At 37.5% G+C, this 23,188-nt stretch overlaps 2 protein-coding genes across 9 annotated transcripts; one reads left to right on the top strand and one right to left on the bottom strand.

Moving 5' to 3' along the window:
• Positions 1-3,312: 3,312 nt before the first annotated feature.
• Atg10 (Autophagy-related 10) lies at positions 3,313-7,781 on the bottom strand. 6 transcript variants are annotated; one of them, XM_076387961.1, is made up of 5 exons: positions 7,679-7,781; positions 4,701-4,822; positions 4,348-4,588; positions 3,510-3,678; positions 3,313-3,437 (listed from the first exon to the last, which is right to left on the bottom strand). In XM_076387961.1, exons 2-5 carry the CDS (start codon positions 4,806-4,808, stop codon positions 3,347-3,349), a joined length of 609 nt encoding a protein of 202 aa, XP_076244076.1. In that variant the 5' UTR covers positions 4,809-4,822; positions 7,679-7,781; the 3' UTR covers positions 3,313-3,346. The 6 variants fall into 6 exon arrangements, with proteins under 6 accessions (XP_076244076.1, XP_076244078.1, XP_076244075.1 ...); XM_076387963.1 differs by lacking the exon at positions 7,679-7,781 and adding an exon at positions 6,049-6,103; XM_076387960.1 differs by lacking the exon at positions 7,679-7,781 and adding an exon at positions 5,786-5,999.
• On the top strand, positions 7,047-21,936 carry Ssdp (Sequence-specific single-stranded DNA-binding protein). 3 transcript variants are annotated; one of them, XM_076387954.1, is made up of 14 exons: positions 7,047-7,238; positions 8,198-8,270; positions 8,355-8,416; positions 8,492-8,576; positions 8,655-8,696; positions 8,779-8,865; positions 10,700-10,807; positions 11,562-11,636; positions 11,711-11,759; positions 12,486-12,515; positions 13,533-13,744; positions 13,859-14,029; positions 14,137-14,337; positions 21,731-21,936. In XM_076387954.1, exons 1-14 carry the CDS (start codon positions 7,183-7,185, stop codon positions 21,833-21,835), a joined length of 1,356 nt encoding a protein of 451 aa, XP_076244069.1. In that variant the 5' UTR covers positions 7,047-7,182; the 3' UTR covers positions 21,836-21,936. The 3 variants fall into 3 exon arrangements, with proteins under 3 accessions (XP_076244069.1, XP_076244070.1, XP_076244073.1); XM_076387955.1 differs by lacking the exon at positions 10,700-10,807; XM_076387958.1 differs by lacking the exons at positions 10,700-10,807; positions 21,731-21,936 and adding an exon at positions 15,504-15,830.
• The last annotated feature ends 1,252 nt before the right edge of the window (positions 21,937-23,188 follow it).

The following is a 23,188-nucleotide window of genomic DNA, read 5'->3' as shown; positions in this document are numbered from 1 at the left end:
TGTTAGATCGGCCTCAACATGGATCGGCTTCAAAGTGTTACGCGATATATAATGTTCATTCATTTATACTACATAAAATAGCCCCACAACCACGAATTACCGGCAATTTAATGAACTATTATAGAAGCGGACCGTGACGCAATCAGCTGATGATACACAAGCGGCGATGGGATCGAATCGTGGGCGGAAACTTCGGGTTTGTCCTTTTGCGAACACTTTCCATAAACACATTCAAAGCAAGTCGGGCCATTCATAGCTAGCTGAATTCGCGAACTGGAACCTGATGCCCTATCTTATGAAACAATTCAAATAATGAATTCAATTAATATAATAATTAAAAAACAAATAGATAAGTCATGATGAAAAACGACTTACACGTCTATAGTAATGCAGAACTCTCAGTACAGTGCATCGATAAGCTTAATGTAATCAGGATACTCTATATTCGTTATCATATTAACTGACTAAAATGAATGCTTTATTGTAAGGTTTAATCGGGCAAATGGGCTATTTCTGGTGCAAGTTTTAATCGAATGGGGACATGCTACCCTTCATTCATTACAAGTAATTATATCGCTAAATTGCTTGTCCTATATGACGCAGGTAAATTTTTAAACTGAATTGAAAGGAGCTTCCAAAGGTGGACAGCGAAAAGCTCGGTGCCTTTTGAGAGGACGAAGAAGAAGACAAGTGATGCATGGCCTCTGAATGATTTTCAGAAGTGAAATTCTTAAATGCTTTGAAATATTGTACTGTCGAAATCAAACGCCCACGAAACTGCGTCAAATTTAGCGCGCTTCGACTTAGAAAATTGTTCGTTCTTTACGCATGCGCAGTACTTTCAGGTACGTCGTAATAATACTTCTTAAAACTTGAATTAGCCAATTACTTTCAGTCGCGGCACATTTATACTATAAAGTGCTATAATCATCAATTTTTCACGGATCCTTTGATCAATTTCAGTGGAGCCTTTCGGTCGTAATTTTCAATTTCGAGTAACCTGTAACTATTTTTCTCTTTGACGATCCCTGAATGAATCAATTAAAGAATTGTTATTGACCACGCTATGTAGTTTGTAACAGTATCTCCTACAGAGTGGAATCGCATCATTTGGTGCATTCAATTCGAACAATTTAGAAACAGCATGAAATCAGCGAGCGCTAATAGAGTACACAGATAATTGTGATTCATGAACTCAATTGCATTCTTGTGCAACGCAATTTATTTGTATGTACCACTATTTTCAAATTTTTTCTACTTTTCAATCTTTTCTTCCAACTTTTTCCGATTCAGAAAGAAAAAAAACTAAAAGAGCATTCTCATACCCGCTACCTCACATAATATTTATTTGAAACAATTGCTCTAAGAAGAAAAACAGAGATAAAATATATGAACGATGATTTACAGGAGGATAACGTATCTCCAAGATAAAATTAATAGGCGCCAAGAGTGTGCACGTTTGAATAACTGATATGTTTAAAGAGATCTTACGTCGTGCTCGGCACGTTTTATTTCCTTAGCCTTGCCAACGAACAGAAGTCGGACACAAAGTGAATTAAACAAAAGCTCAGACATTTTTATTTCGATATTTATTGATGCACCGAAATAACCTACAACAATCCTGTCACTGCGCTTTCCTTGTCGCGCTAAGGAATTTCAAATAAGTTAAAAAGTGTACATTTATTTTTTCCTCTCATTGAAAAACTAACAAAAATAGATGATTTCCACGTTATCTAAAGTGATTAATTATATCACACATAATCAGCAATTATTTAACCTCGAAGATCTTCCCGTTATAATCGCCAATGATGATGTCATTTCTGCTTAAGCATCAACTTTTCTTAAAATTGAAAAATTCAGCTAACGAACGAACCGATTGCAGTAGAAGTTACATAATACGCCTAATGCCGATGATAAATGAGACTAAACGATTTCCTTTAACTCGTTTGTCAACATATCATTTGCATCTAATAAAGAGACAGATGTGTGTACCTTCTATCATTGGCATGATCGTAGCGCAACTGTTTGACCATGCACAAATAGATCCAGATTGCATTTCGAGACACAGGGTACAACGCACTGACCAGAAACGCGAATAATAACCGCTGTATCCCTTTGGATGCTTACTTTCGCGCGACAAGAATAACAGTACTTTTCGTCTTGAGCTATGATTAGCTAGATTCGATCTACTGATCTCGAGATCGGCCGATAATTAGGACAGATTGTTCGATATAAAATACCGATTGGACCAAAACGCTAATAGAAATCAGGCTTTAGCGTCACCCCCCAAATTTATTGTTGGTTGACGCTTTTGCATTTTCCTATGTAATTTGATCCCTGACATACTTTAAAACTGCAAAGCTTCGAAGTACAAAATTCATGTTTTTCTATGTTTATTGAAAATATCCAGCTTATCAAGAGGCTAGCGCAACGAGATATGTTTTCAAGAATTTTCCTATACTAGGTCTGTTTTTTATACAGTTGTTTGCAAGGAGTAAGGTTGTAAAGTGTGACCCTAGCGCCTTGTGACACCTGTGATCCTGAACGAACTAATAAACATGAACTTTCCTAGGTTTAGAATTGATCTTAATCTCTCTAGTGTAACTCGATACATACACTAAAAGTAAAAATGTGAGTTTCGCAAATGTGTTGTGTAAGTTGAGTCTCTTACCTGTAACAGCTTTATCGAAGGGCTTTCCTTCGGACACTTTGGGGGCACAGTAAATTCGCACTGCTTATGCTTGCAACAGAACGTACGCGCGAAGATGATCGTGTGGATTTAACGTGTGAATTGTTACAGGCTTGTTTCAACTTGATTTAAGAAACGAAAGGTTCGTTGCAAACACGGCGATTCACTCGTTGTGTATCATGCTTTCGTGTATACCGTACGATGACAGTCGCGGGACTGTGCCACAATGAGGAGCATGTAATTTGAGCCAAGAGTTCGAAAAGCGCGCGGGTGGTGGGGAAAGTGAAAAGAGGGGAGCAAAGAACGAGTATCATGAGCCGCACGATGCTATTGGCGTTCATGAAAGTTGCTCCGGCAATTTGTCCAATCGTGTGTCGCCGTTTGAGCCAAGGCTCCGCCGATCATCAGCGCGCATTCTCTGCGCAAAGGCGGTAAATCGACAGTGAATCTACCGAAATTTTAATTACTTTTATGAAACTGCAATTGAGAGAACAAAAAGAGCGAAAATACAAACTCTGTGAGTTTGGACGAGAGCTTGACTTTGATAGGAGTTATATTATCTGTTTATTTACAGGTATTTGAACCAAAATCTTAATGAAGTTATAAGACATACTGCATAGAAACTGTGTTTGGCTTATAATACTTTATTGGAGTATCTTATAAAGTCAATTCGCAGTATTCAGGTCGTAGCTTGAGACAAAGTGCAGCTGGAGCAACAGTACTTAACCAACTCACCAGTTTGTTCTTGCTAGAAGAAATATCATAGTTAATCTTCCCTTTAATAAACACTTTAACATGTAATTTCTATTTCTCTGCTTACCTTCTATTTGTAGCTTGTAAAAGTTCACGAGACATACAAGGATGCAAATGTAAAAATGGTGTATTTAATATGGGGTGCATGGCCTGCGATAATTCCATGTACTTCAACTCTGCACCGGGAACAAGTAACTGAGCTTCTTCCACAGTCACTAAATTAATACCAGGAAAATCTATAGAGAACAATACATATCTGTGTTAAATGTTCTACTTCTCAACACTATTACAGTCTCAATGATTAACAATAAAAATTCGTATATGTACAATTATTTCATCTTCATTTTTTCACTAGAAAAGAAATAGCGAAAAAAATTTTAGTTATAAGAGAAATATTTTTTATGAAGCTGATTTTCGATCGAAATTGGCGGTATAACCAATAATCAATGACATCAAAAGAATACAATAACACAGAAACAGAAGAAATTGAGTTTTAGATATAAGCAATAGGTTGAAGAAAAGGGTTATGCATCTCGTAAAACGTAGATTTCCTTTGTTTCTTGTATTCTTCTTTTTTAGTCACTCTTGTTCTCTTTGCTAGCTGCTTAGCCTAGTTCGAGATAGGCTACAATCGAAGGAACAATCAGCATTATGTCGCCCGCCACTTCCAACAGTCGGTATATACCAGATTAAGGTCTAGTGGTGATCAGAGACCGATTGTAATAGAAGTTTCATATTTTGATGAATAGACGTTATTAAATTAAAAACATATTACATCAGGCTTCGAAAAATATATTGTTAGAAATGAATCGCGATCTCGAAAAATACGAGAGAAGGGAATCATAAATTACTCTTCATAGTATTTTTCTTTAATGAAAATATTTGATTAAATACAGTACAGTCACCTGACTTCCATCCATTAAAATATAATACAGGAACGCCATAACTCATTGACCATAGGATGTGATGTTCTGTGACCAATGGTTTTTCGATTATGGAAGGGGCCTCGAATGGATCTTGTTTTAGCTCGAAATTCAAATCATTCTCGAAACTGTTGCTTTCTACCGACGAATAGTTGGAGAAATCGATATTGTCAGCAATAAAATGCTTCCTTTGGCGAGAAACATATGCTTGCCCAGGTATATCCTGCAAATTATGTAAACATTTTCGCTGCTTCAGAAAAAAGATATCAATAATAAATTAGAAATTAGATTATTTGTATCAATTTTTTTTATAATCATTATTTAGCAATTTTCACCTTATTACCCTTCAGTTCCCATCCATCTGCAAGTTTATTTGACACATTCACGAAACTTTCAGCATTTTCAAGAAATTCCTCCCACGTAATTGTCCCTGGACCGTCCATTGGAATTTATGAAACTGAAGAAATTGTAAGTATTTAATACTTCTGACGTAATTAATGAAATATTACCTCCTACGCCTATCATCTGTAACTTTGAGACTCAAATTATGGTGTTAAAATGATAAAAATGGGAAAATAAAGGCTATTGCGAAAGCTGCAATAATGATTATGCGATTTTGCTTAAGGAAGTTCCATTTCTCAGTTCAGGAAGCGATAATCTTCTACTAATAAAACGAAAAAGAGTGGAAATCGATTTTTTTTCCATAGAGTATTTTATCGCAACTCTGGTCATTCGATAAGGAACGTAGGACGAACCTATTACAGAGATGAGCAATCTCTTTAATCATAATTGCTTTTTCTCGTTCTTCGTCGAGGGAACGACGAATTATCAAAAATTCTGTATCGTTCGACAGAAAAATCAATGGCTTATTAACTCCATGATAAAATTGAGAAAGGGGAAGCTGTACACCCGAAGGAATGGCTTGTCTCTTTTCTACCCGACCCCTCGACGCTCAGTCAATTGTCGGCTATTTTGCATCGGCAATGTTCGGTACTGTTCGGTCGTGTTCGGTTATCCCCGCTATCGGTGTACATGCGCCGATAGCTTGTATAACGTATGCGTGCTGTATATATACGTATATACTCTGCATGCAGTGATCGGCATCCAATAGCACGTAGAGTTGCAATCAGGGACGTAGCATTAACAGGTGCACTCGTTAAAGCCCTATCTACTTTTTTCTACCATTTACTTATTTGCCTGAACGAAGGAGTTCTCTATCGATCATAGCGGTATATAACAAAACCTCAATTGATTAATGATAAACGCATAAATGTAGGTTCAACATAAAGATATACAATGAAAGGTGCCGATATTTAATAGATTTGAATATACAAGAAGTCTAGATACAAAGAAATATAAAAAAGTGAAAGAAATTGTAAGGTAGAAAGGCAGCAGGACTTTGGCTTAACACAAGACTCACATCTGCAACACCTTCTCGATGAATATTTTTATTAGAGAAATACTATTAAATCATAGTCCAATTCTAAATTGACCTTTCGTCATAGTGTCACCGAATATCATCAACTCTGACTTAAAAGAACCGTAAATACTTGAGACTCGATTAAACAAGGCTCTAGTCCACCCTGAAACTCAAGCAACTCTGAAAAAAGAATCGCAATAGTTGATTCGCCGAGTCGGTCGACGAACGTAGAAAATCGTAAAACTCGGACAAAAGGCACAGACCTGATACGTCCCTGGCGTGAAAAGCAATAGCTGCGCGCGCACCCTCGAGTATCATACTGACGCGGTGTAGAGGGGGAGAGGAAAAGAGAGACCGACAGCCGGTGCTTCTATCAGTGTCCCTGCTCGCGTGTGTACGTGAGCCCACCGAGCACACGATCAAAGAGAGAGAGCGAGAGAGAGAGAGGACGATTCCGGGGCTCGTGCGTGTTTACACGAAATAAGTTCACTCGTGTCACGCGCGCGCGAGAGCGTGTGTAAAAGCGACACTGCGCCTCGTCCTCGTTCACTACCGGATAGGTAGCCACGGCTAGAGAAAAAAAACACGGGAAGAACGCGAAAGAGGAGAGGGAAATAGCAGTCGAGGAAGCGCACCGATAGTACGAAAGGACGCGGTATCGGGTCGACGGCGTTATCGTTAAGGGTTTCGAGGTATTCTCAAAGTGAACTTGAACGTGGTGGCATTCGTCCGTATCTTTAATGAGCAGAGGGACAGGGGAGTGCGGTGAGGTGAAGTGAGGCAAAGAGAGCGAAGAGAGCGAAGAGAGCGAAGAGAGCGAAGAGAGTGAAGTGACCGAGAGAGCGCAACGCTTGGGTTAGAGGACGCGCCCCTGGACACGTATTAGCACGTATTAGGCCACCGCGAGGTGGCATCAGGAGGTCGGGGAAAAGGAAAACTGCGAAAACCGAGCTGTCCTATCCTGCTGGTCGAGAGGAAGGGGGAGAAAGAGAAGAGCGCGAAGTCTGCGAACGCGATGACGACGCGCGTTCGTTCCGCGGTCATGCGTCCGCAATTCGTCGAGCCATGATGAGGAGTACTGTATCTAGTATAGGCTGCTGGCCGCGGCTGTGGCGCGACGTGTTCGTGACGTGTGTGTGACCGAAAGGGAACGATTCACGGTCTCGCCTCGTCTCTCTTTCGTTCCTTTTTTTTCCGTTTTCCGTTCGGGAACATCAGTGTGTGCGTGCGCGTATACCACCTGCATCGCTCCTGCCGAAGGCCGAGGGAACACGACGGGTTACAAAATTCGAGTTCTTCCTTGTTGCCCCGATCGGTGCGGGATCCAGTGTCGGACATTGGGACAGTGGGAACGCAAGTGCTTCTATTTACGCCGAGGATATTGACAGTTTTCAAGAATGTACGCGAAGGGGAAGGGGTCCACGGTCCCTTCGGACTCTCAGGCGAGAGAAAAGTACGTATTCGTTTATGTTGTATGTCTCTTTGAAGGAAGGGGGGGACAAAAAATTTGCCGATTGATCGACCAGTGACTCCATTTTTTTCTCTCCTTTCCTTTCTTTTCTTTTCGCCGAGCGTGCGTACCAGGTATTGGTCGGTCTGAGACCGGTGAATCGGATTCGTCAAATGATTGCTGATTAGAATATTCATGAGCTCTCGATCGGTCTCGCTCCGGAATTCGGAGCCCTCGGTTCGGGAGACGTCGATATGAATCGCGGCAAGAAAACATGACGAATGGGTCTATTTATCGCGTGACTTCTTGTCATTTTTACGGGAGATTGAGGAGATTCGAAATAGCAAGCCTTTGGACTAGTTTCCAGCGACTTTCGAACAACCGCTTCGACGATCGGCTTCTTCGGATTTATTTCGAGAGAAACGCGAAGGCGAGTTGTTTACCTGACAGCCTTCTGCAACCTGCTTTCTCGTGAATTCGACTTGCACGCTATGACTCGCTAGAATTACTTGTCTCTCGAGCCTGGCCGATTGGGCGCCATGTTTTTATCGTTTGCAAACTAAGGAGCAACATACGCAAAATATTGATACGATGACATTCGATAAGGTAGCGCTGCTTCCTCGTACATTATCATGGGGAAGTTCATTCTTTGTAGGAAAAATTCTCGTTGCGTATTACTGTTTCTTTTACGATAGAATATACTTTTAGATAGTTTTTCGATCATTCATGCAAATGTAAAATAGAACGTATTACGTAGACATCGGAGTAGGAATCAATTACCGTGTTATGGTTTACGCGTGAATTGTAGCATATGTAAATATTATAGTATTTGAAGAAAAAAAAAGGGTCATGAGTATATGTCTATTCCATGTCATTTTTTCTACATTTCTTAAAATAATATTGATTTATGTTATGAATTCTTGTTTTCATACAGTTTATACATTTTTCTTGTAACATTTCAGATTAGCCTTGTACGTGTATGAATATTTATTGCATGTTGGCGCACAAAAAGCAGCACAGACATTCTTATCAGAGGTAATCATTTTAACTTACTCCAAATCGAGCTATTGGTATAAACAATTTAGATTTATTCTAATTGTATGTCATTTTGTGATACAGATACGATGGGAGAAAAATATCACACTTGGAGAACCACCTGGGTTTTTACATTCTTGGTGGTGGTAAGCATTGTGTTATGTTAGTTTATATATATGTATAAATAACTAGATATAATAATTTACTATAAAATATTTCAGTGTATTCTGGGACCTATACTCTGCAGCACCAGAACGACGGGATTCCTGTGAACACAGTAGTGAGGCCAAAGCTTTCCATGACTATGTTAGTATATATTTGCATTATTGTATGAATGTAATTATAGTATTATGCGTTTTCATTAAAAATTTCTTTTGTTATTAGGGCTTTGTGAACAGTGGTTATGGTGTAAATGGCATTGCTCATGTAAGTTGAACATGCCTATAAATTGCTTTAGTTAATTGTTTGTTATTGATTTGACTGTTGGATAATTATATAATAATTACAGAATGCTGGTCCAGCGCCATCTCCCATAGGACAGATGCCACCCAATGATGGTATGCCTGGTGGTCCTATGCCATCTGCATTCTTTCCAGTAAGTTTTTATATATGTATAATAAATATTTCTTCTTCAAAGTGACATAATTAAAATCTAGAAAAAAATTTCTGAAGAAAATTCTGCTGTTTGTTTTGTATATTATGTGCATATATTAATACATGTATACAATTACATAAAGAGGGAAGTGAGGAAAGAAGCAAATACTTTGAATTCATAGTGAGCATTTTTTAAATATATAAGTGAATTAACATATTACATTCATGTCTAAACTGAATACAAATTTTAATAGTATAATTAGTAGATACATTTTATTATTTCAAGTCTAGAGCAAATGAAGAAAATATATTGACTGTATATAGATACACATATTACTAAATAGTGTTCATAAGTATATGTATATACATAACATGTACAAATATTTGTTATCATTGTTATGTCTAGTTACAACTCTTCATCCATTGCAACTCTACACTTGATTCAAAGCTTGTAATATTTTTTTACGACAATACGCTTGATATGTGTTAAATAACGAAACAGATTAGATATAAAAATCGAAATATTCTCACGAATTCTTTAAGCTGGAAATAGTTCTTTTATGTTTTTGTGTACCCATGAAGCTGAATTACATAAATGCACTACATGGATCATATTTAATGACTATAGTTACAAAAAACATGATCGCCGTTAAAATGTAACAAAAAAAACAGTCAAAATAATATGTAATAACATAATATTACACTCTCTAGTGATTATATCTAATGAATATGAAATGTACACATAATCAAAGTATATCAGTTTTGAAACAAGTGTACATTAAATAAGGATCTCATTGTCATGCTTGTCTACACTGTATCTGTGTACTTACTTTCTCTCTGCTATGTATCTAACACTTGTATGTGCGTTCCTCTATCATTTTTATTCTCTGATCTCCTCTTTGCATAAGTCAGGTTTCCAAAATATAGCAGGAAAGACTTGTATAGATGTTAGAAAATAGTGTTAGTTCTAACAATTTTATATAGTAGGTATACAATCAATAGCATTCTACCTTGTGCTGACTTAATTTTCATGCAAAAACCTTAAAAAAATCTCTTGAATCAATAGATTATGAGTTGCATTATTGGTTGAATTATAATAACATTCGCATATTTTTTTTTCTTTTTAAGAAATTTAATCTACTTTCATAATTTAACATTTTGATTAATAGACCTGTAATGAATGTTACTATCTTGAATTAAAAGTATTAAAATGGAAGCATGTACTAATATTCAGAGTAATCTAATTTCGTACGTGTAATATTTAAAATGCAATGATTCTTATGAACATAAATATCATGTGCTAAAAAAGTGGTGAATGTCAGCTAAGGTTGCATTTCTTAAAACATCTAATATGTTTAATATGAAAGCCTGCTTAGACAGTAGCCTAGTATCCAATACAAGCAAACCACAATTTTTTGTAGATACTACTTGTATAGACTTAATAATAGGGTACAATAAGAGAATAGAAAAGCTGACAAAACATACTATTAATGCAGTTTTACTTTGAAATATCTGTATAAAGTGAAAGATATAAATTATATTGTAAAATTTTTGTTTTAAAGTGAAGTGAAATGTCATCAAACAGTACCACATTTCATATATAAAGTCGTAATTACGAAACAGTATCGTTTCAACTGCATAAGTTGCAACGGTATCGTTTTTATTAAAAACTTCCGTATAATATTGTAAAAATTTCATTTTCGTAATTATAACTTCTAGATTTTTAAGGTGCTGACCAACATAGTATTAACACAATCATACCCGAGCCTTCTAGTCTAGCTGTTGCCTGGATCGCAGTGTTGCTACATGTCTGTCGTTTGCGTTGCTTGTTGCAGAACAACTCGACAATGCGACCATCTCCGCCCACACACCCCTCATCACAGCCATCCCCCCAGCACCCCCAGCCACCCCCGCCCCCACACTCGCAGATGATGTCCACTCAGGTAAGCCTCATTCGACACATACACTGTCACTCATGGAAAATCACTCAATCCACTTTCATTATACCATATCATTGTGTACCTATGACTGTTTGCTCGAATTTGCTTCGTCCCTATCAAACATACTTCTACTCTATAATCTTCGGCCTATGTTCTTGTAAATCTTTAACGAAACATTTAAATAGGATTCATTTGAGGATGCTTCAATGGATGCGACATATAATGTTTCTTTGCAGCACAAGCTATTTATGCTTTAATAGATTTCTTGTACACAATACATCAACACTGTTTAAAAATAAAAAAGTATTTGATTATAGTATTATCAAATAAAATTTACGGCTATTGTGCATATCTAGTTTTAGTAAATGCAGAATAGTCCTGTCAAAATTGTTATGTAAGGTAAGAAAATGCAATTACCATATAGTTTAAGAAGTTAATTATCATGTATTCTTAAGGTAAGATTTTGAAGTAAAAGTACCTTTTATTTCAGAACACTGCAACCCTTTCTTTATTGAGTATGAACCCTTATTATCTATAATCTGATTTGTGCATTAATATGTCATATACATAATGTGCACTATGATGATTTTCATCGAAGTATAAATATATAGCCTAACGTGTGATTAATTGCTTATTGCAATTGCCTGTTGTGTCAGTTTTGTGGCGTACAATGGCTGTGATTTATAATTTTGGAGTTTTTTTATACAGCAGTGTTTTAAGTGATTACTTAATTGTGAAAATTTTTAACTTGTTGCAGTTTATGGGTCCTCGGTATCCCCCTGGACCACGACCTGGAGTACGTATGCCACAAATGGCAAATGAGTTTAATGGAGTACGTATAATTATTATGTACACGTAAAAATAACTTCCGAATATTTGTTTACAAGTCTTTTTTTTTTTGTTCAGCCACCCGGACAACCAATGATGCCAAATAGTATGGATCCAACTAGGCAAGGTAAGAGTTCATTTATATGCTAGATTCACATTGATTTTTTTTCTGGCATTGACAATAATTGCGAGAGGAGAATGGCATAGACGCATGCATACCAAAAACCACACAGCAATAAATAAATCAGTAATTATTAAAAGTGGATTGGATTGCTGTGATGTGGAGTGGATTGGTTTTTGAATTGTCTAGTTACATGCAGTGGTGTAGTTTTTTTTAATTAAACAATTATAATTTATAGTTCAATCTTTACATAATGTAGTACATAAATACACACTTCTACTATCTTTCGTATATTAGAATAGATTTCGGCGTTCAAAAATTATGTGTCCAAGTAATTTTATAATTTAAAAAATATACTGTACACGAGAGGCATTGTTGAGTTTTTATAATACTTTATGATTGGACAGTATTTTGTTTCTGAAAATATTGTGCTGTTAGCTATGATATAAAACATTGAAATATTTATTTTATCTAATTATTCTATTTTACGAATGAGCATGTTAGCGGAGAAACTAACACAAATACGATTTTCAACCTTGAAAATTAGAGGTCGATTTTGAAATTAGTGTTTGTATATACAATTTTTTCAGTATTCGTCATAATGGTCTATTTTCACAGTCAAAATGTATTTACAACAATATTTACTATGCGACCGCAAAGTAACTAGACCTTACCGCCATCAACCTGACCTTACCTACCTGCCGTACTAATGTGTGCTCTTGTGTTCCTCAGGCGAAGCTGGAGAATTTGTAGGGTGGCAAGGTAGGAAGCAACCCAGCAACCAAATCACACTCACATGACTTAGTCAAGCCTAACTTTTATTTTTTCTCCTGCTCGTTTTGAAGTTTTTGTTTTTCACTTTCATCAATAATTGCACTAGCTTTGTTTCTTTGCAAAATACTTGCTCACCCGATCTTGCATCCAGTATGCCAGATACCATTCATTAAATGTCATAAAATGAATTCAGCTTTATTTAGAAAAAGTAATTCATGCCTGAATTCATTTATATAAATAATCAATACATACTTCAAACAAAAGTTGCAAAGTATTATGTAGGAGGCGTAAATAATGTTATTTTTAATAACCACATTGTAGCTAACAAAGTTACTCAATTTTTAATTACAATTATGAATTATTGTCACCCAAGTGCAATGTCAACTAAACACATAAACACTGAAATGCTTCAGATTTAAAACTCATTTGAAAATTATTAATTATTAATCAATATATGTATATGATGAAAAACGTAAAAAATGATGACTTTTAATCGAAACATTTTGTATAAACGATCTATTTTACATTGAATTAATTCGATGCACATATTGCTGTACCGTAGTGTGATCATTTTATTTAAATATGTATCAGCTGAATGATTGTCTTGTTTGTTACGTATTTGGCACATATCGCACTTCTCTCTCTTCATTACTGATTTTGAAGCTCAACAACTTGCAAAAGTTATTCAGTAGTCGCTATTTTCATCCTTTGCATGAGCTTAATTACTTCATTAATTTGTGTAGCCGCAATTACAAATTAGCATGCCATCCACTCGCTTACTACGTTACCCGACTTCGGCAAAGCATGATCTTCGTATTCATGTCTCAAAACGAGAAAGGGTAAAATTACGATACTTGGTTCTAATGCTGAATAATTCTTAAATTCACATGATTTGCCTTTAGTCCGAAAATTCACGATTAGTATTTAGTATTAACATGAAATTAGAACAGTATTAATATTCGTGTATTTAGAAGCAAATATATCAAAGATTGTTTTTGTTACTAGCTCCTCCAGGTATGAATCCTATGAACCCACGGATGAATCCTCCGAGAGGACCTGGAATGGGTCCGATGGGACCAGGAAGTTACGGGCCAGGTATAAGAGGACCACCTCCTAACAGTAGTTTAGGTCCAGGAGGGCCAGGAGGTCCTGGGATGCCACCAATGAGTATGGCTGGTCCAGGTGGGAGACAGCAGTGGCAACCTAACACATCCACGGTAAGCAAATAACTATTGATTCAACTAAGTAGACTACAACTAAGCTAACTCCCTATAACGTATAATAAATAACATTTCAAATTTGAAGAAAACGTATATTTGATTTATTTTTAGCCAATGAATTATTCATCGTCATCGCCTGGTAATTATGGAGGTCCACCTGGTTCAACAGGTCCACCTGGTCCAGGTACACCAATCATGCCCAGCCCACAAGATAGTAGTAATAGTGGTGGCGAAAATATGTATACCATGATGAAACCTGTACCTGGAGGAAACATGCCTGGTGTAAGTACAACATATTTTACTTTATCTATTGATACCTAGCATTTATTTTCATTTATCGAAGCACAGAGTTTACAGTGTTATTGATAAATCAATTAATTTTGTATCAGGACTTTCCAATGAGTGGCGGACCAGAAGGTGGTCCAATGGGTCCTATGGGACCGAACACAATGGGTCCTGTTTTAAATGGTGATGGTCTTGATGGAATGAAAAACAGTCCAGCTAATGGTGGTCCTGGAACACCACGGGAAGACAGTGGAAGTGGAATGGGTGACTATAATCTGGGTGGTTTTGGAGGTCCTGGAGAAAATGTAAGTATTAGTAGGTTCTTTAATAATTCCCTATGACAGTTACTCGACGTGTTAGTATGGACTTATATGTAATCATTAATTTAGTGATATATCAATTATACTTTATTTTAATAGGCAATTGTATGAACATTTTATAGAAACAGCAGTACTTATACAAAATTGACAATTTAAAAATTGATAAAACTCACATTAAAGCATATAAGTTCATATCGTAAATTATCTTTCTTCTAATTATTCAGCAATTAACAGATTCAGGTGCTTTTGTCCGTGAGACAGTTAGTTATTTATTCCATTAAAATAATTTGGGTGTTATTACATTTAGAAATCTTATCCTAAAGCTTACTCCAATCAACCTGGTTAATGCTTATTTAAAGTTACCAATATTTTACCAGAATTCAAAGTGCCCTCTTTAATCATATAGGCTTTTTGGGAAATTTAATTTAGATTACCTACTCGCATCTAATATCGTCATAATTGTTTGGCTCGTATAGTGTCTAACTTATTATCATACTAACAATACAGTTAATGATACAGATATAAAGTGGGTATAAAAATCATGAGATTTTTTAAACATTTAATATTAAATATAGATATACGTTAATAATTCAAAAATTCGTAGAACACATTTTTTGCATTAAAAAACCAGTCTTGGGAGAAAAATAATATCTATAAAAAGTATGTTCATTCATTGACTTTTCTACTCACTTTTTATCCAAATAAAGAGTATGAAGTAACTCTGGTATGATAGTATGCTAGGTATTCCATAAAGTGTACTATGTAGAATAATGAAGAGATTTTCGAGTCGAGAAAAAAATGACTACCCAATACAAATCCTTCATATTTCGAGAAAAAAATGTTATTACAATATAAAAATACATGGTTAAAAATTACTAGCAAATTAATAAGAAATTATGTGTTCCATGTAGTTCAAATTAAAAGCCATTTTATTTTTGACCCCATCATCTCTTATTTATTTGAATACCAGTCGCTTTATGGGATACTTTATACATGTAATATAATTGAATCCTTTAACCGTCCGCGCACAAACGGTACTACTTTATTTCTCCTTTTTTTTTTTTTACATTTCGAATTGTGAGTAGGAATTCTGAATCAAAGAAAGTATAATCAGTAATCTCGCACGTGCGCCTTCTGTTCATTTCCGACAGTTTTTTTAAAAAGTCACAAGTCGCCTTGGATCCAGCCCCAAGTTCATAGATGCCGTAGATTTCCCGGTTAATCACGCAATGTGGAAAAGAGGATCATACGCAAAACGTCGAGTTTTAACGTCGTAATCGATTAGGTGTTAGCATTTAAGCGCTCATTACGCTATTACTACGAAAAAAACAACTATGATACTCAAATTATCATAACTATATGCGCCCGCGCAGCATACACTATATCAATTTTAAAAGTATATATATATCTGCATATATATGCTTTGCTAAATACTCACAAGGTTGCAGACTAGGATTTTATTATTCTTTTCATTTTTTTTTTTTTTTTAATATATATATATATACATACGATTATTTCTATACACTTTATTATCGATATTACGATGTCCTTTTTTTTTATCGACTCTTGTCATCGTCAACGTCTGTTATTTATATTTATTTGAACATTAGCTTGTAAGCAAAGGTGCCTGAAAAACACGAACTACTGTGATTATCAATCGCATAATTGTTAATCGATTTCTAATTTTTTTCTCTGTCCTCTCTTTTGTTTATTTTTTCTTTCATCTAATTTTCATTTGTCTCATCAATCTCTTTTATTTCTAATTGCACCGCTGGATTGCCAGCTAGCGACTGTGTGGCTTATTTTTCATCCCATTATAGAGTTAGGTGTCTGAGCAGTATTAGGTTAGAAAAAGATAGGTTATGTAAGTTCATGACAAAACAATAACTGCAAAACGGTGTTGATCGAACGAGATTTCCGTGGCGTATAGTCAAACGAAAGTGATTTCGAGTTGTGTGATTATTTATTTATCTTTTTTTTCCCCTCTTAGATGTCTCCTTGTCATGTCAACAAACGTGTTCATTAATCATGCTTGCCTAACCACTCGAGTAGGATTCATTTCGATCGATTTATAAACTCTGTAATGAGGTGATCAAATCAGCCGAACTCTGATCGAGTCCCTCCATTATTTGCTCACAATTCGCTATTCGATAGCAACAAGTTTGCGTACCATCTATCTATTCACGCAACCATTGACATCGCAATATCTCGCGTGTATATTATTAACTTGCTATCTTTTTTGCTAGTGCCTTCACAGAAAGCTGCACATAAATGTATTATATTCGAAACCATGCAACGCATTTGCAAATCGAATCAAGTCGAATCAAATTTGCCAGATCTGCATTGGAGTTATCTTACGATCGGTTCCCGAAATACGAAAAAGTATAAGATATACAACGATAGATGGCGCCAGTAGCCTCTAATCGCTCGACAATTTTTCTATGACCAAGTTCCTACTAGAAATTAGATTGATATAGAAGAGACCGTGTTAATTTGTGATTGAGTTCTTCATACGCTGTAAGTTCCTGTTTTAGACCGTGATTATGTCGATCTTTTTTCCTTTATTTTCATTACTCTTTTTCCGTTCAGTCGAAACGATGACATACCGCTGAGTATTGCGAAGCGAATGGTCTTGCGATTAACTTAACGAAAGAGTACTTGGAGAAAAAAATAGCTATATATACATAATAAAGGAAGGTGTTATATATGTAACGTACGCATATGGTTACAGACGCTATATATATAACGGTAATTATTTTTGTATGGAATAAGAGTCGTAGACGGTGTATAAGTACTGAACCTAACGAGACAAATGCGACCAGACAACGAGAGAGAGCGAGAGAGCGAGAGAGAGAGCGAAATAAGTATATAGACGGGTCGATAATGGAGAAAATATCGTGTGAACCTCCCGGAATCCATCCGTCCGTAAAAATATGGTTATAGGTCAGTACCGGACTATACTGTGCTGCTGTTAGTTGTCTTTAAATTAACTTAAAATACGAAACTATCGATCGAATATATATATATATAAATATAAAAATATATATATATATTTATGCGTGTGTGTGCGTGTAAAAAACGGTTATAAGAGGAGAGAAAGAGAAAGAGCGAGAGAGAGGGAGTGAGAGGGAGGGAGAGAGCGCTAATTGCGTGTGCATGCTCTGAGAGCATCGGCAAGAACCGATGGTGATAATCGAGAACGATCAAGATCTATGATCCAAGAGCACGGTTGTGACTTCTCGAGAGACACTTAATACTTGGCACTACGTGCCATGTTCTTTATTATTTTTTAGCTTACGGTGCATTTATCCTTTTATATATACATATATAAATATATACCATACGTAATATTAGAAGCACGGCTCTTAATAATTATAACATTATCATTTAATAGAAGGGTTACGGCGCTACGAGGATTTTTGTATCGAGGAAGTACGGGTTACCAGCGCAAATTCTGTGTACAGTATTGCTTTGGAAATTGATCGAGGGAAGATATCTGGTCAGTTTGTAGGAGTGGCAGATCTTCTAGGAAATTCAGAGTGTGGTTTTTTTCAGTAGTTTATTGAAATAAACGTTCTCAGCTGTGGAACAGGCCTTAGGTGTATTCTTGTATATTTTAGATACGAAGGAGACTCGCTAGTTCCAAGAACTGGTTGAGATAAGATGTTCAGTTTCAAAGGCAAAATCCCGGACAATTTCCAAGGCATCGCAGTACTTTTTGTACTACTCGATTAGAGCTAGGTCAACCACTCGAAAAACTCTCACCGCTAGTCGTACGAGATGCAGTAGAACCTCGATTAATCGGGTCTCGATTATTCCCAGTCTCTTTTTTATCCAGAAATACGTTTATTCGCTACGCAATGGCAGTGAGGGTACAGTAGAACATCGGTAGAGACTTGAACTCTATATTTGAATACTAGAATTGTTAGAAAAGGTTCAGGATCGAGTCTAACCGGTTCATCGAGGTTCCACTGTACACGTATACAGAGGTCTCCGGTCCTATTTACGTTTTTCGGGTACGCATTCGAGACTGTCCTATCTGAACCTTAGAAACCCATTCGCGCCAAGGAAATGGAAGAAGCGATAGGAATATTACGAGCCAACCATAGCGCGAGATGAAAATCGTAACTATTACCGGGGGCATCTCTGTACCATGCCATTTCCTTTCGGCTCCGAGTTCAAAGAGGAAATCGAACGTTGCCGTGAAAGAAGACTGTATTAGTTCTCGGTAATTCCTGTAATATCGCGTCGTTTAGAGAAATGAACGCTTGCCGTTGTTCTGGAGTATTCACTGTGCCAATTAATGCGTAAATATTCATTCAATTGGGATAAAGGAGGCACACGTACACACACATACACGACACAGGAAGGAGAGCGAGAGAGACGACGACACCCGCTATATACATTATAGGATCCATGTATCTTCTCCCTCAAAGAGTACACGCGAAAGTGGAACGTTTATCGCGTGAATATCGAACGAAAGGTTTCGCGATTTGGGGCTTCAAATTCGGCACGATGAGAAATTGTGTTAACGATAAGGAAACGAATAGTGGTAGTAGTAGCCTTTTTGTTTCGTTTTGTAATAGGACGGAGAGCGTCCTGCGCTCCCTGTTCCCACGAATTTCGAGAGAGCGTGCTTCGATCGAGCATACGTGGAAGCGAATCATACTTTTCAGTGTCGATTTTACTTTTAACAACACCTACACACATATAACAGACACGTAAACACGCACACGCACACACAGGCCCACGTTGTAAGCCGCGCACGAACAGGCGAATGGCGAGAAATATTAAAAACAAAAAAAAAAGAAAGAAAGAAAGAAAAGAAAGAAAGAAGATGAAGAAAGATATATGCCTAAGCCAGGGGAGATCGAGACAATAAATGTAAATCTGTTTACACTGATAATATTGCGTTTTTCTTTTTTATTTGCTGCGTTCAATTCCGCAGGGTGCTGGCTATTAGAACGTTTATATATGACTATCTGTTTTCGTGCAATTTTTATTTTCCTCCGAGTTTTTACGCTCTCTGGTAATCACATGCCACTTGTGTTTCACATTGCGTTCTCGACCGATCACAGTTGCCCGATCGAGCAGATATTTTTGTTCGCCGTCCCAGTATCCGCGTCGATTTAAGAGTCGCTGTTCTGAATTAATAAGTCGAGTGGCTAATTCAGTCGAAGCTTCGACACAGAAACCGGAGCGTGACCTACCGCCGCTAGATTCAAAGACTGCTTTTATTCGGAGAAGCTTCTCTTTCGTCGCTGAGGGATTCAAGTCTCGGGACACAGTTCGTTCTTTTTTTCCTCTAATTTTTTTTTTTTTTCTCTTTTGTTCCCTAATCACGATGAACATGTCTATGTTTTAACACGATACACCGCAAAATTGTATCACGCTGTGCAATCTCTGTTGTATTTGTTATTCACCGAGAGGAAAGAGCACTTAACTATCATTGGCTTTTTGAAGCGAGTCTATATGTATTTGTTTTAACGTTGCTTATGTACCAGGGCGTACGAGGTGTTCGACAATAGGTGTCAGAAGTTTTGAGGGGTCATTGTATGTGCCAAAATGAGGAATAACGAAATCGCGTTCCAGGCTTCGTCCCAGAATTAATGCAGAAACGCCTAAGTACGCGTCAATTGTGTCTGAGTTGTCTTATTCTACTGATATGCCTGTGTTTGTCACGTCTTATTCTACTGATATCGCTGTGCCTGACACGTGTTATTCTATTGATACGGCTGTGTCTGACATGCCTCACTCTAGTTTCACGTCTGTATCTGGCTAGTAGATTATGTATCCAAGTCAGACATACTTCACACTCAGTACTTCACATTTCAGATGTACCTTTAATAATTCTGAAACAAGGCCTGAAGCGCAATTTTCTTATTTCTTATTTTGGAATTATTTTGGCACCTAGAATCATCCCTTAACATTTTTGACACGCTGTCATTGAACAGCCTGTAGATACACGAGTTTTGCCACTAACACCGAGCACGTACTAAGAAAATTAGGATATCATTAATGTCCGGCTGTCTAGTAGTACAATATACATGGGATAATACTGTGGAACACAGTGTTTTGTGATATACTAAACGGTCGTAAAACGATGGTTCGTGAGAAAAGCGAAAGGAATATATAATATATACCTGTAGAGACGCGAATGAAAAAGAAACAATTGAAATCTGATAGCTGTATATAGTACTAGCCTGTACTGACCTGTAGCACATGGATGCGTGAACGCAAAGCGATTGGTGGATTGCGAGATCGTATCGAGACACGATTCAAAAATGAAAAGAAAAAAAAGTATTTTAATCTGCAAAAAGAGGGATAAAAAGACATATATTTCTAGAAAAAGATACTTTATGAGGGATGACACGTCGAGTTTCTCTGTTTACATGATTTTTTCTTAACTTACAAATAATATTCTGATTCTGTCGTTCGCTCGGTGAGGTGTGCGTGAGTTGGGGGGCAGGCGACGCGCACGGATAATGGCGCAAGTGAAATTTTGTTTGTCTAATTATTTTTTTCTCTTTTTTTTCTTTGTGTGAATTTTTTTTTTGCTCGATACGGGCTTCACTTTTTTACATAACGTCCATGTGTTGTGGGTCAGAGCGCCCTTGGAAATTGTGGAACCACGATTCGTTCTTCGCACGGTTCCCGATATCGAAAACCGTTTCTCTTTCCTAGTTCTTTCATATCCTCTCTTTAAGTTCTGTGTTTCACGAGCCCAGCCCCTTCACGACGCACCGTCACCGCTGCGCTATTTATTTACGCAGCATGTCAGCGTTTTTTGATCCGAGGCCACGTGGAAATCAGCGAGTCGTGACGAATTCTCTCCTGTCGTTGCCGAACACTGTAGAACCTCGATTAATCGGTTCAACACTTGCATCAAACCTGCAACACCTTCTCAATGACCAGTTCTATTACATTATTTTTTTCAGTACAGTGCTTCCCCGATATTTAATCTTTGTTTCCTCACGAATTTATACCGAGGGACACAGCTTATCCTAAAGATACAAACTTCACAAAAAAAAGGAATGAATTAATTTGCCTCCCCAAACGCTCCAATCGTAGTTCCTAGTCTCAATCGTTGTTCTGTTGTACTCTCATCGTTATTGCACCGAATAATTGAGACGACTAATCGAAGGTTCTACTGCGTTCTCCCTTGGCACGATTGATAGCATTGTGTTCAGCCTGTCGTTCTTATCGAACAAAGTTCTTCACTTCTACGCGACCCAATTTGCCTGGCTAAAGAAGCAGTCTCGACTCGCTGGTGAAAACGCTGAAAGCAGACCAAAGAAAACGGGCAAGATGTTACCTGTGAGACGGTGACTTGCCTGACCTTTTACGTGTAACCGGCCTGGTGTTGGTTGATTCGCAGGATCAAACCGAGTCAGCGGCCATACTCAAGATCAAGGAGAGCATGCAGGAAGAGGCGAAGAGGTTTGAGAAGGACTCGGATCACCCCGATTATTTTATACAATAACTTGTCACGAGTCGTTGGACTCCGAGACCAAACTAACGTTCTCAAAGAACGAGACGCAAAACGATCATCCCTTCTCTCTTCCTTAATCCGGCACTCCTAGCTGCACTTGTACCTCCACCGCGAACCACCCTTTCTCTCCCTACTTTGCAAACGAGACGTTGGAAAAAACGCTCGAAGGAGAAACCGTGAATGGAATATAAAAATCGCAGGGAGAGAACAGGGGCAGCAGAGAGAGAGAGAGAAAGAGAGAGAGAGAGTGTGTGAGAGAGAGAAAGAGCGAGAGAAAGGTTAGCGCGTGCGTGTGTGATCTCCCTGAGAAAAGTGCACAAGAGAGAGCAGAGGGTAAATGAGTCTTTTCTCCCTCTGCGAAGCGAGGGTGCCTCGTCCATAATTTTTTCGTCTTCTTCAGATATGGAAGGGACGTACCATTTAAAGTGTAAGAGTTGTGAACTTTCGAAAGCACCGTTTCATGCAATCTTTCGTATATTTTCGCGTTGACGTACATTCTTAGAACGGTTGTACATACACACGATCATCCTAAATCGTCGATCGATGACCTTCGTTTACAAGTAGCGACAGGTAGAGCTTTAAGGTCGGCCCGAATTTATCGCCAGTCGTACGACCTTTTTCTATCATTGTCGAGACCTTCCCCAAGGGATTCGGACGGTCCAAGACTTTCAGACATTTTTTATATAGAGTAACGTTCGAAACGATTCACATATTTCTACGAGCATCAATTGGTTGAAGGACGTTCGATACCCGTTGCTGTTTGCCAATCGCGTTTTGATGTTTCATTTCGACCATCGAACCATTCGGCCATTGTCTTCTCAGATAATCTCGCATCGACCCTTCCTCGTCTCCTATTCGCGTAGAGATCCCGTTTTTGTTTCCTGGAAACGAATCAGTGCTTCCTTATTGGCTCTAAGTTTCAAAGAAAATGCTATTTTTTGTACGTGTTCTGGAAAACGTTCTAGCAGTGTAATATGTGTGATCTTTTATACGAGAGCAGTAGTTCTCCCTCGTCCATCTATATTGGTTCGAATAATTGTAGACGTTTCATCGGTTTCCTTTATCGACGGTACACGACGAGAAAAACGCAACTGTGATAATTGAAATCCACGCGGTAGACTTCTGGCACATCGCGAATACCTTGTGTTTTCGAATATTGACGACAAAACGTGCTCTCCACTTATTCTCAAGCCTGTAGCTAAAAGTCGATGAAAAGAGATCTTGTGCGCAGTAACTCTCGTTAATACTCGGAGATGATGTGTCGTTTCAAATGGACGGCGAAGGTCTTAAATAAACTGAATCATAAAGTTCGTAAAACAGGCCAACAGAGATTTGATCAGTGTC

The sequence above is a fragment of the Calliopsis andreniformis genome, chromosome 10 (genome assembly GCF_051401765.1).
Source record: "Calliopsis andreniformis isolate RMS-2024a chromosome 10, iyCalAndr_principal, whole genome shotgun sequence".
Lineage (NCBI taxonomy): Eukaryota > Metazoa > Arthropoda > Insecta > Hymenoptera > Andrenidae > Calliopsis > Calliopsis andreniformis.
The sequence above is the reverse complement of the archived record's forward strand: the minus strand, read 5'-3'. Positions and strand labels throughout refer to the sequence as shown.

What these genes read in the sequence shown, in the direction of transcription:
- Ssdp (XM_076387954.1), top strand. Translation starts at nt 7,183, where the DNA reads ATGTACGCGAAGGGGAAGGGGTCCACGGTCCCTTCGGACTCTCAGGCG. An exon ending in TGGCAAATGAGTTTAATGGA is followed by an intron (nt 11,637 to 11,710) that starts GTACGTATAATT and finishes TTTTTTGTTCAG; the next exon opens with CCACCCGGACAACCAATGAT. An exon ending in AGAATTTGTAGGGTGGCAAG is followed by an intron (nt 12,516 to 13,532) that starts GTAGGAAGCAAC and finishes TTTTGTTACTAG; the next exon opens with CTCCTCCAGGTATGAATCCT.
- Atg10 (XM_076387959.1), bottom strand. An exon ending in GGGAACTGAAGGGTAATAAG is followed by an intron (nt 4,589 to 4,700) that starts GTGAAAATTGCT and finishes CATAATTTGCAG; the next exon opens with GATATACCTGGGCAAGCATA. An exon ending in TTACAAGCTACAAATAGAAG is followed by an intron (nt 3,438 to 3,509) that starts GTAAGCAGAGAA and finishes TATTTCTTCTAG; the next exon opens with CAAGAACAAACTGGTGAGTT.